Source organism: Cucurbita maxima, unplaced genomic scaffold (assembly GCF_002738345.1).
Source record: "Cucurbita maxima cultivar Rimu unplaced genomic scaffold, Cmax_1.0 Cma_Scf00021, whole genome shotgun sequence".
Lineage (NCBI taxonomy): Eukaryota > Viridiplantae > Streptophyta > Magnoliopsida > Cucurbitales > Cucurbitaceae > Cucurbita > Cucurbita maxima.
This window is the reverse complement of record NW_019272037.1, coordinates 3,817,261-3,830,393: the sequence shown is the minus strand read 5'-3', so window position 1 is coordinate 3,830,393 and position 13,133 is coordinate 3,817,261. Positions and strand designations below refer to the sequence as shown.

The window sequence follows — 13,133 nt, the reverse complement described above, 5'->3', positions numbered from 1 at the left end:
GAGTAAAAAAAAAAAAAAAAAAAAACCAAAAAATAACCACTAGATCTTACCTCTATGGAGAGATGTGAAGGGTGGCATAAAAAGCTGAAAATGATTCGCACTCAAAATCCTGATCATTACAGGAATGACTGAAAGAAACTTTCAAGTTAACCTCTTTGCTATTTCTTGGAGGAGTACTCGCTTCTGTGAAGCATTAATTACATTATTGGATTCAGCACTCTCCAGAACATCAGTGATAATTGCAGCTGCGTGACCAAGAGGCTCCTCAACTGCCCTTTTCAACATGAAGGCCTATAGAGAAAATTTAAAATCCACGTGAAATTCACACATATCTATCTGGAGACAGGTCAAACACATGTTACACCGTACCAAGGAAAACAGGTAGCTCTTAAAACAAATCTGATCGTGCCAGAGAAATTTCTTATTTCCAATACTATAAGAAATGAGATTACCTCGAAGACAGATGGACAGACCTCTAATCTTTTCTTTGAAAACTAGTTAAGGAGATATTTTTACTGAATTGCAAAAACAATTATGGAGCTTGAAAACAGTTTTCAAAGCAAATCAACGTAGAAGTATTAGATCCGAACAATTGAAAGTAGAAACATGGTGCTAAATTTAGATGAAAAAGTAGATGCTTGAGAACAAGCCTCTGCTCACAATATGAACACCAAGTAGATCCAGGAACTTGAATATTCACCAAAGTCAATCCATAGAAATCAAATGATTAAGTGACGAATTTAACAAATTTCAGATCCTCGGGAAAAGCATCATGATAGATGCTCCTCAGTTTCTATCTGAATTCTTCCTCGTCTTCTAACTTATTCCCTTCTTTTTCAATTTTAAGGCAATAAATATACAAGTTAAATATGTGTTTAGTCCCTAATGCCACACATTTTTTCAATTTAGTCCCCTTCGCTCAAAAATATTCAATTTAGTATTTTATGTTTTAAGATTTTCAATTATACCACATTTCATCGGTGAATGTTAAAATTGACCTATGATAAGCTTATATTGCATCGTGCTTAGTGACTTAGAAAAAAATTTAGAGATTAATAGTGATATACCATGCATGCTTTTTTTTTTTTTTTTTTTTTTTTTTTTTTTTTTTTTTTTTTTTTTTTTGTGGTGATCCCTGAGAGAGACTTAAGCATGATATTGCACAAGTAACTAGCTACGTCTTCAATGTAAAGAAATGAAAGGAGAGAACAAGAGCAATTACCTCTCCATGGTGGGATATGACCAGTGTACACGGGATGTCCTGAAACCAAGGTTCTCCGTCAATTTGAACAGGCAATGCAGCACATAATTGTATCCTAATGGACCGCCCCTGAGCAAGTCTTCTAGCTCGAGAAAGCCCCACCTGTTTCAAAAAGAAAGCAGCAGCCGTCAAACATCTAGCAAGGAGGTTACAACACAACTCAATGTATGAACCTTGTCCCTTACCCAAGATTCCACCCATTTTAAGTCTTAGGACTCCTAGTATACGCTACAACTCAGAATCATCATTCTAATGACTAAATTTGAGATATTAGGATTGCAACACTAAGAAGCCTTTCATGATTTGACCATCCATTTTCCTGGGTAATAATTTCTTTAGTTCTAATAAACCTATAGACAGTTTTGAGAATTGCACATAGGCCCCAGTTTAGTGAGTACGTGCTCCACAAGGAGACTCCAACTAAAGAGCACTACCGCGTGCCTTAGTGCAAGTGTGCATGCCTTCTTGCGCTTGAACCCCCCCACCCTAATCAAAGATAGGTAGATACTCACTTTCAGCTTCGTTCTTAAACTGAAAAATGCACACTACTTTATATAAACCCCACCCTAATCAAGACCCCACGGAAGTCTTAAAGCTAACCATTTTTATGAGAACCGAACAACAAAAAAACATAAGAAGGCATCATTGCACATGAAGGCTAGAAATAGAGTCGTCCCAGAGAGATCGAACAAATTTGATTTGATTTGATATTCTAGAAAATGACGTGATAGCAGCATGTGAGGACAGGAACATTTATTGAATTATTGTATACCTGTAGCTTCCCAAGGTGCCAGGTTCCAGATATGCTGACAACCTCGAGTATTTTATCATGCATGGACTGTGAATCAAAACTATCAAAAGTCTCGTCCTCATTATGCCAAAGATCCACACCACCCATGTAGCTTCCGATGTTCGCAACCAGCACACCTTCTGCATCCTGTGAATATTCAAATTAAAGTTCCAATTAAATCAACCTCAAGTAAATGAAAATTCAGAACAAGATCGTCACAAATAATAACACTAATAGTATGTATGGTTCCTTGTAAAGGAAAAACCTCCAAGAATTCACATCCATAAATGTATCATTATGGTAATCAACATTAGCCTAAAACTTGTAAATGATAAAATAAAAAATACAGTGACAATTTAGTAATGTTTCAGAACCAAAAAACTTCAAAGTTAAGTTCTTACCTCAGGAACCTCTACCTCAACACCATCCACTTCCACCCGAACCTGCCATGGAATATCTGCATATGTTCTATCCATTATGCTCTTAGCTCCTTCTCTTGCATAAAGCACTTTATTCATAAACTGCAGTTATGTAAATAGTTTCAGCTAAGTGATATGAACTACTCAAATGGTCTAAGATCAGAGACACCAAATAAGCAATAACTAGCAAGAACTTCTGCAAATATTGACATATGCTTCTATAATAATATGCAACCTATACGTTAATTTTTTAAAAAAATGAGAAATCAAATTTTCATTGAGAAGAAGTGAAAGAAACTTGTGCATTGAATAAAATGACCATTTCTATTAGAGAGATAATTATTGATGATTTTGCTAGACGCTGGTGTACGTGCAATCAGGAAGCAAAATGTCTGAACCATATCAATATGCATTCAACATACTACTAGACGCAAGTATTGTATTAAAAAATTTACTGTACAGCAGTAAATTCTCTCAGGCTCCATAAGATGACCACCCTCAATTATCTTTGTTATTTTGGCAACAAAGAATTTACAAAATAGCCATCCAACATAAAAATAAATGCTCATAAATTGATCCACATTTTGGGAACAAAAGAAGTAAGGCACGAGTATGATCCAAAATTTAATGATGCAAGATGTGAGGCTATAATATGCTACACCACTCTCAAGTAATAAACATTCAGTTTGAGAAGTCGTAATACCAGTCATGTGTGGTTGCAGTTATGGTCAGCGTGACATTATGTGATGGATTACATTAAAAAAAGTTATCATTTAGGTCTACAACTTTATCACCTGGTTATAAAATTTTTCTGGATTTTCCTCCCGTAAATTATGTATGTCAAGGGCAACCTTAGCATCACATCCAATTCCTGCATTTTGGAGGAAAAATTGGTAATAATGCAGTAAAATATAAACAAAACTAAAGAAATTAGAGAAAAAGACAGGCGCAACCAGGGTTCAATAGAAGAACCCAGAAGTAGAGATATATGGTTCAGAGGTGCCCTGAAGTTTTGGTCGTATTAATATCCAATATCTTAAATACAAAAAACAAATTATCAATAAAACTTACCGAGATAATTATTCATAAACTGTGGAGATTTGAGTTGTTTTCCCTGTTGATCCACTATTGCCACCTTCCAACGGTCAAGAACAGTCACTGCAGCATTTTCTACATGACGCAAGACTGTACAAAGACCACCCTGTCTCTCCACTGAGCCCAAACCACCACCCCAGTTTAATACTCTAGCCAGATCATTTCCTGTTCCAGCAGGAAGAATAGCAACTGGGGGAGGTGAAACAAAATTTTGCTTGTCTATACAGTTTAAGACCCAACCAACAGTTCCATCGCCCCCACATACAAGAACCTTGAAGTGCGGCACTTTTCTGAATAAGTAAAGACCAGATTCAGGGCCTTGGGCGGAACTCAACTCAAAAACCTGAAATATTAGTAGAGTCCATGGCAACCCCATCAACATCATTAACACTTGCAGTGAACGGATTTCATAGAAAATGAAGTTAACCCTAGAAAAATATTTCTTCCTCATTATAAACATTTCCAACACCAAATTTAAAAATAAATAAATCAGTTACTTTAGAGGGTTTCATTGACCTCAATTTTGTATATTCGATAGACCCAGACATATATGTTCCAAGTTTCTACCAAATTCCATTAAGAAAGGGAAGTTGTGCATAAGCTATACACAAAACATTGCTGTCTGCCTCATTTATCACCAGGTATCAAACAAGGAGTATAGAACAGGTTGAACAAATTATTTTAGGCTATAGTATACAACAGTCTACTCCTAACGTTAAAGCCTGTTCAGAATAGAGTGGAGAAAAGACAGTACCTGGACAGGATTCAAAAGCATGTTTAACCGTTGTTTTAGAGAATCTCCACGGCGAGCTCCACTTTTCTTGTTGATAAATACTAACAAGGGACGTGAATCTGGAGGCAATTCGATCACCTCATACCTCAGGTTCATTCCTACATGAGTTTCATCCTTCTGATTGAATGAAGAACTTTTTTTGAAGCTTGGATTTGAAATATTTTTATCTATATCACCATTTTGATGCTGAAGCTCTGACGTTCGACTACCATTAATGTTTCTTTCTGTTCCATTATAACCATTAACTGTGTGATGAGAATCAGCTGTGCTTTCTGTAGACATATCACGAATACTACCACTTTTACTTGCATGAATAGACGGTTTACGACTATGTTTATTCTTCTTACTCTGACTCCTTATACTTGCACGCACTGTGGATGCAATCTCATTTGCTCCATGGGTGATGGAGCTCAAAAATCCACCGGAGGACGTCCTATTTGACTCCTTGATGTAAAGTGGTGACAGAATCAACCTTCTAAATGAACCTAAGTCACAGACATCACCTGTTTCATTACACATACTACTATGGCAATCAACATGCACTACACGTTGGCACCATAAACAACACCATATTGGAGAACCACCAAGAAAAGACCCACTACATGGTTCTTCACAGTAACTGCAGAAAGAGGTTTCATCAGGTTGATCTGTAATCTCAGTCCACCGAACAGCCCATTGGTGCATCACATTCTCAAAGCCGATCATGGATACACACTTGCAATCCTTTTGAGCATTAGAAGAACAGCTCAAGTGAGCTGCCACACCACAGATGTTGCAACGGTGGATAAAACTATCTGAAGCGACCATAGGACCGAGTGTCTGTGAAGGGGACACAAACTTTAAGCACACACAACAACTCAAATTCTTTCCACGAGATACAGATTCTAAAATCCAGTCATGCGCGGCTACAGGAACTTTATTAGTTTTTTTTGGGTTTCTCTTCGATCTGGCTATAGCTTTCATCCAACTCAAATTGATATTTCTCCGCCATTGGAAGGCTGTAAAGGCTATGGTCAAAATTCCAATGATGGCAGCACTCAAGCAAGAAATAACAAAAAGGCGATCAGTTGGATTCTTGCTGTTCCAACTGGGGAATAACAATCCAATTTCCCACTCCTCATCCATCTTTTGGTCACGGATGTGAGAAGACAACCATCTAATGCTGAAACAAGAAATTTGGCTCAAGACAGTTGACGGCCAGTTACCGCCCAAAATCCAACGTAATCCAAATCAATGATGAACCAAATTTTAATAATAGAGTCCAACTTAATGATGACATTACCAATTTATAGATGGCAACTCACCAGAAAATCTTTCACATCTCAATGTCACGGATGCAATCCCCCAACACACTTGCAAGGGGTCAAATAAAATACTGGCAGACAATCCGCATAATTCCTGAAAATGTGAAACACAAACATGAAAAATGAAACTTACAAGTTTGAACGCTATCATTAAGAACAAAATGAAAACCAAACAACTTCAAAGCTATCCTCTGACATTCAAAATTCCAATGTACTCCTAAGTATATAATGAATAACAGGGTCATATTAAATTCTAGAAGATAGATTTAGCAAAATTATAACACGATTAATTCAAGAAAAGAATATACAAATGATAAGCAGAAGACCTCAATAGCGATCGTAACATCTGAACAGAGTGAAACTTTTTAATTCAGAAATTACTAGACCAGCAATCCCAATTAGACGGTAAGCAGCTAAGAATCATAGCCAAAAGAAACCAGCAGCACAAAATATTCAAGTTCATACCTCAAGAAACATGTTCTAAACTTCCTCTCAATACCAAAAAAAAAAAAAAAACACAGCAAAATCATTTAAAAACTAAACGCATAACCATTTTAAAAATTGGGCACACAGGAACCTGATGGATGAATTAAACTTACTGAGAGCAATGAGTGAACAACAGGATCAAATGCCCCGATCACAGAAAACCCTAACTGGATCTTCGAATAGTATAATCGCGCTATTCCTTTCAATTGAAAGAATCGTAGCAAGACCCAAAACCGATGTCGGGAGAAAGGTACGGATTTGGGAGTTTTCAGATGGAAGTCGCGTTCTCTCTCCTTCTTCCTCTTCTCTCTATCTTTTTTTTCCGTTAATTTTCCAAATCAAATAAAATTTAGAATCTTTCTTTATTTTGTTTCCAGATTTATAAACAATAAAGATTCCATGAAAGAATCTTCCATTCGGCAAAGGGCAACTGGGTCCCACAGATACTTTAGAGACGTGGCATGCTTACATTCGTGATTTTGACACGTGGGACTCACTTCTCTCGTGTGAATTCCGCGGTGACTCAGCGTTCTCGGATTAAATCCTCACTACGCCGTTTCAAAAAAGGTCGATCCTTTTCATACGCCTTTTTATCTCATTTAATATAAATCAATATTCTCAAATCATTATTAAATTTTAAAAAAAGCGTTAATTATATATTTAAATGATTCGACAATGCATAAGCCAGCATGCCTATTACTGTCGATGGTCAGAGATTGAATTCTCATTAGACTAAAAAATAATCATTTTTATATATTTTTCAGAAGCATTATAAATATAAATTTAAATGATGTCAACTAGTTAAACTAAAGCAAACCATTGAAATAAAAGACACATTTAAGTAATTTTCACCCATTTTTGTTGGCATTAAAATGAAATTAAAAATATGTGGTATTAAAGCTAATTCAACTAATTAAAATAAAAAATTAAATCTTGAAAAAGAAAAGGAAATAAATAATTTCACTTTCATTCTTTATTAAATATTTATACCCATTTTTGTCGGCATTAATTATTTTGGTTTTCTTTTTCTTTTTGTTGGCATTAATTAAAGATAAGATTTAGATTTGACTTTCATGACTTTCCTTTTCACAATATCTCAGTTTGCACTGAAAAACAATAATTTTTTTTTTCTTTTATGAATTCATTCCGATACCTATGAACCTGGATTAGTCAATTCAAACTCTAAGAAAATCAAAAGAATAAAATATAATTTACATTAAAAATAGAAAATTGTTACATGTCATCCCTTTCTCTTAAGATCTCAACCATCATCCACAAGAATTCGGGTGATTTGGCCCATAAAAAAGATGATAATAATCTCAACATAATTAAAATTCTCTCTTCCAACCAGAGATTTGAATCTCCATCTCAAAAGAAGAGTCGATTACTACTTCCATTATAATGGCTCCTCTTGCTTTCATACTAAGAAATATGATTTAATAGATCCAGAGATAATTTACCTTACCTAGAGATACACATTAATCTCAAACAGTAGATTCAGGCGCTGAAATATTAGGATACAGCCACAAAACCCCAAAGCTGACTAAATGGGTTCTTATCAAGTCAACCTAAATCTTTTTTGCACCTTCAAAAATTGGCCATCATGTTCATTCATCCAAGATAATTACAAAGCGAATCTAAAAAGTAGAATATGTTGATTAGAAACAAAGAGTAATTGATGCTTTTAAGCTAACTGTTATTGTGTAACTCAATCTCTTCTCCAGCAAGCAGACAAACAAACAAACAAATCAAATCAAATAATCCTTTTAAAAAAAAAGACCCTTTTTGGCCAAAGAATTAGAATTATGAAATCTCATTTAGCTATAAATTTTGATTTCAGTTATCAAAGGGGTTCCTGAAAGATATGATTAGTTAAGGATAAAGTCAAATGCTAATTTGGTATTCTCAATTTACCAAATAAATGAGATTATTGGACGAATGACAATTAAATAACAGCTGCAGTTACTACTTATTCCAAAGAATCTTATATATCCAAGAGGAATTAACCGACCTTCTAGGAACTCAAATATCATTTTCCTAACTATCTATATATTCAATGAAAATTCTTGAAATCAAAGACAAACAGAGATAAGCCCTTTGAATCAACATGAAGCACAGAAGGAAGCGGTACCTTTGAAACCTCCAGTGGAAAACCACAATGCCCCTGAGTAGACTGGGGGATCATGACAACACAACAAATATGATGATTCGGGCAGAATTAAAATAAACACTTAAATAAAATTTTTATTACTTCAGCTAAAATACTGATAGAGGATTTACAATTTTTACATGTAACGGCCAAATAATCTGTAAATTGAAATATCAGCACACTAACTTCCAGCCCAACTTTGTGCCTCCACATCTAACACTCATTTTCTTTTTTCTTTCTTTTCCTAAATAAGAAAGGCTAAAGCTTAAATCATGAATAAAAACCCATACTACAAGTACAATTTATACCCGGGTTTAGGGATGCATGGAGACTTCTGGAAAACAACTGCACTTCTTCTGCCCTCCCATTTGCAGGAAAAAAAAAAAAAAGTAGAAGACAGAGCATTGCAATTGCTCTTGTACATTAAGAGTGAAGGGACCTATTTATATTACTCAAAATGGCATTGATGACCTAACTTTCACATATCTAACAGCCTCAATTGATTTCAAGGAGATAACTTAGAAATCATTTCTCTCTGATATTCCCATTTTTATGGTTCTATTTGTGAAGCATATCGACTTAAGTTGAAATAAAATGGACCAGAGACGCATTGGGGATGTAGAGATAATTGGCCGACGTTAACAAAATCAATCAATTAATAATTAAAGTGAGAGACATTGTACCCTGTCAGGAAGATTTCTAGGAATGGGAAGTGCAGTAACATATCTCTGGGGGCAAGATTTCTGAGTACTTGTGGTCACATCAGAGGATGATGAGGCCTCACCCCCATCAACTTGTCCTCGACTATGAAACTTGGCAAACCGATTGATAACAGAGAACTTTTCAAGATCCTGGCATTCCACTCTCAAATCTAGGATTGAAGCTCTCTTCTCCACTCTGGAATAGCAAAAGCAGCTAATTACTAACTTTAACCAAAACTCACCAAATAGACAACCAAATTAGTCACTAAACGAAGTAATAGCAGCACAGCAAACACCAAAAGATGAAAGAAAGTACGATTGAAAAGCTAAAACAATACAAGATTACCACCATAAAATCAAATCCTCTGAAGAGGAAAAAATATCAAATCCAATGAAAGAAGCTACCTCAATAAATCATCTTCCATCTTCTGTGCTCGTTTCATGAACGCCTCCACAACTTCTATAATTTGATGATCACCAGTTTTACCAGTAACTTTAAGTCCCTCAGAAAGGCTAAAAGGCATATACGAAAATCCATTGTATTAGTATAAATAAATAATGGAAACAATGTACAACCTATCGTCCTTGCATGGACATTCAAAATTTCAAGATTATAGAGGAAAATTCTTACGGATTTCTGCTTTCTGGATGCAAGGCAATATCAGCTCCTGTGGAAGAAACTATATTACAAGCATCCCCCAAAGCTAGCCTTGCAACAAGGTAAGCCGCACTCTCATAATGTAAGCTGGCATCTGAAGAGAGAGTTGTAAAAGGAGGAGGACGGAGGAGTTGTTGAACAAGCAGCGTAGTCAAGTTAAGCCTCCTCTTCAGTTTTATCATTAGTCCATCATCCATCATTTCAACTTCATCTTCTTTCTGTCGAAGGGTTTAAAGCAATAAGAGCCATTTTTAATAGAATAAGAACTCTGGAATAACAAACATCTTCTACTCAAGAACTAAGTTAACAATTAGCATACCTTCTCAATCAGCCGGTTGGTTGCCTGAGCCCAATCAACATCCGCCATGCTGCAGACAGAAATCAACAGTCGGCATACATAAGAACAAGAATTTAAAAAATGATAAATAGATAAGTTGAGCAATATTCTATATCCATGAAGTCGACCTTCCACAAGTTAAATTTTCGTACAGGATGGAGAATGTATATAACGAGAACCAATTTTATAAAACAAAAATGGATCGCTGTTTTGAAAATACAGGACATAGATAGATGTAAATCAGCAAAAGAAACAAAAGGTGAAACAAACACGCCAGAAAACATCATTTCAAATTCTCAAAGCATTCCAACCCTAAACTCTTATCAATCAAAGACACTAATAAAATCTTGAGCAAAGGTGCAAGGAACCCTTTTTTAGTCAGTTCGCAGTACATTTCTGGTCCAACCTTTTCTATATGTTTCTTTCCTTTAATTGTATTATTCTGAGGGAAGGAGAACAACCTTATATCCTGCAGTCTTCTACAACTTTGAGTCATTTCTTCGTTCCATGGAAACAATTCAGGTGCAGAGCTTTTGCGCTTTTTGAGTCTTACAGCAGCCAAACTTTGATTGATGAAATCAAGTGGCAATGGTTGACCTAAAGAGAAATTTCTGTGTTCTATCGACACGAGAGTTGAACTTTCCCGTTCACTATTGTGCTCACTATCATCAGCAGAAGCATTTGCTTGCTTCACAGGATTTTGAGCATTGAAGCCATCAGGAGGCTTTTCAACAATCAAAGATTGATCCAATGGCTTCATGGCTGCATTGTTGGATCCAGGAAATACTGATAAAGTTTGTCTATTTTTAAAAGTTCCATATTGATCAAACCAAGATGGAGCCATCTGAGGACTGATTTGAGAATGCTCGCTCCTCACACAAGATGCAATGTCAATAGTAGATGATACAGAGGCATCCCCCTTCTTTGATGAAAAATCTACCGCTGCTGCATCTACACATGAAATGGAAGCATGGTTAAGTAATGACTCTCTGACAGCATTACTGTGTTCATGTGATAAAAGTTGACCCCCATCCATGGCAACATGCTGAGAATCTAAACCACAATCTGGACCTTTAAATCTCTTCCCATTCCTGTTAGTTGGGTCATTATCAGCACTTTTCATGGCCTGCGTTTGATGCATTAAGGGGTAATTCTGCTGCGAACTAATATTTGGATGCAGAGAATAACCTGAAGTGTCAATATTAACTCGAGTAGCCATAGAATTTGATGGAGATACACTTAATGAGTGATGCCCAGCAGATTCCAGTCCACCTGATGCACTTGTAGCCTGCGGGGAAATTTCACTCTTCCCACCTGAAACTTGTTTCCCAGGGCTTTCTTGCATTTGCTTTTCTCTTCCAATAATATTTTGCAAATTGATGGAATTTTCACCAGGGGCCGAAGCCTCACGTTCCAATTTCTCTTGAGTATCCATGTTTTTTAGTCCTGAAAAACTCTTGTCTAAATTGTCCATATGCATATGAGATTTGAACAAAACTGAGGCAGCTTTTGAAGGATCCATGTGTAGCGAGTGTTTCTGGGTTGTGAGATTTGCCCACTCATTAGGAGGGATTTTTGAGAAAGCGGCCCGTTGGGATATAGGCACAGAACCCAATTCCTGGGCAAGCTGGGGGGGATTTTGTGCATTAGATACAACACCACTGCTTTGCTGAGATGTGTCAGCAGAAGAAACTAGGTTCATTTGGAGACCACTTTTGGAAATATCTGTTGACACCATTTGACTATTTTCTACTCGCTCAGAAGAGTCTTCAAAATTTCTTGAATGAATACCAATTCTATCTGAAAACACACTAGCAGAGTGATTGGCAATAAGGTGCTGATTTTGAAGATGACTTCTAGGATAAGGAAAGGTAGATTGAGAACCTGCAACCAAGTTTCCTTGAGCATTGATATGAGGGATTATATTGCCACTATGTCCAGAAGAACCGGTTATATTATTTCTCAAATCCCTCTGGTTAGAGGCTACAGGAGGCAACAACATATGACCACGTTCTCCTGTATCAGAGCTAGAATGGGTTGAACTCATAACCATAGGCGAGGAACAATGAGAAGATAACGCAGCATCCTGCATGGCCAACCGTTGAGGGAGACCCAGTTGCAAACCAAAAACTTGAGAATCAGAGGACTGATTTCGTGGTGTTTGACCAACTGATCCATCAGAAGTTTCTGCTTCACCCATTTCAGAAGAATGATTTCGGTAAGAGGGACTATGTGTTGCATTACCGTGTTCTCTTGGTTGATCCACTTTGTGAAGAAGCTCAAGCATATTTTGGCTGTGCAAATAAATAATGAGAAGGGATTTTGCTTAAATTATTATTCAAATTGAAATATATAATCCAGAAACACATGCATGGACACACACTAATGTAACAATTCAGAAATAAGATTAAAAAAACCAAATAAGAGATGGGAAAAAGAACTCATCATATTCTAAACTAGAATACACAAAATTAAGGGGAACCTCCTTTGAACAGAAAATTTGGAAATAATCGCTATAAATTGATTGAATCAATTAAATTGTCAGGATCCATTTTTAAGTAATAGTTGGCAAAATACTGTTCAAATTATGCATGTCTCCTTTGTGTCTTTTTAAAATAAGAAATCAGACTCTCATTAACCAATCACAAGTATATATTGGTAAAAAAAGGAAGGAAAGGCAATGTATCTACCCTAACCAAGCCAAGAAGATCACCCAAAGAAAACCCTCCAATTAGCATAAACCAAAGATGAATAGTAGTTATAAGGTTAAAAAATCCTATTTTAGACTCAACTTTTCATTATATTTTGGCCCTAAAAATTTCTATTTAGTTCCAAACTTGGCATAAAAAACCACTCTCATAGTTGTTAATTTTAATTAACTTTTTAACAGAAATCAAAACCAAGGGTGATCAAATGTATTCTGCAAATAAATATTCGAAGACATATGCAGTAGGTCAAGTGCTAGGTTCCTAAATGGCTTTAAAATTTAGTAAAATGATCGTTAAAAAAATTAATTGCAATTCCTAAAATAAATATTAGTTGAAAGTTCAGAATTGGCAGTAACATCAAGCAAAAACTGCACAAATGATCGTAATATCTATATTCATTTTTTTTTTTTTTTTTTTGAATAAAAGAGTGTA

The 13,133-nt window shown here is 35.9% G+C and overlaps 2 protein-coding genes across 8 annotated transcripts in view; both read right to left on the bottom strand.

Moving 5' to 3' along the window:
• The window catches only part of LOC111495021 (diacylglycerol kinase 1-like), a 7,740-nt gene extending 1,258 nt beyond the window's left edge, over positions 1-6,482 (bottom strand). Inside the window, exons 1-9 of one of the 3 annotated variants that reach the window (XM_023144880.1) lie at positions 6,262-6,482; positions 5,663-5,756; positions 4,320-5,520; positions 3,542-3,908; positions 3,265-3,341; positions 2,453-2,572; positions 2,034-2,198; positions 1,223-1,363; positions 47-291 (exon numbers count right to left, since the gene is read on the bottom strand). In XM_023144880.1, the coding sequence (XP_023000648.1) occupies positions 142-291; positions 1,223-1,363; positions 2,034-2,198; positions 2,453-2,572; positions 3,265-3,341; positions 3,542-3,908; positions 4,320-5,483 (2,184 nt within the window). In that variant the 5' untranslated portion in view covers positions 5,484-5,520; positions 5,663-5,756; positions 6,262-6,482 and the 3' untranslated portion in view covers positions 47-141. Of the gene's footprint in view, positions 1-46; positions 292-1,222; positions 1,364-2,033; positions 2,199-2,452; positions 2,573-3,264; positions 3,342-3,541; positions 3,909-4,319; positions 5,757-6,261 lie in introns of those variants that run through there. The other 2 variants (XR_002720262.1, XM_023144879.1) reach the window with 2 other exon arrangements.
• A 1,884-nt stretch (positions 6,483-8,366) lies between these two features.
• The window catches only part of LOC111495095, a 10,528-nt gene continuing 5,761 nt past the window's right edge, over positions 8,367-13,133 (bottom strand). For 3 of the 5 annotated variants that reach the window (XM_023144966.1, XM_023144965.1, XM_023144964.1), the window contains 5 exons: positions 10,455-12,287; positions 9,976-10,024; positions 9,630-9,874; positions 9,404-9,511; positions 8,367-9,194 (listed from right to left, as the gene is read on the bottom strand). In XM_023144966.1, the coding sequence (XP_023000734.1) occupies positions 8,960-9,194; positions 9,404-9,511; positions 9,630-9,874; positions 9,976-10,024; positions 10,455-12,287 (2,470 nt within the window). In that variant the 3' untranslated portion in view covers positions 8,367-8,959. The remainder of the gene's footprint in view (positions 9,195-9,403; positions 9,512-9,629; positions 9,875-9,975; positions 10,025-10,454; positions 12,288-13,133) is intronic. The other 2 variants (XM_023144968.1, XM_023144967.1) reach the window with 2 other exon arrangements.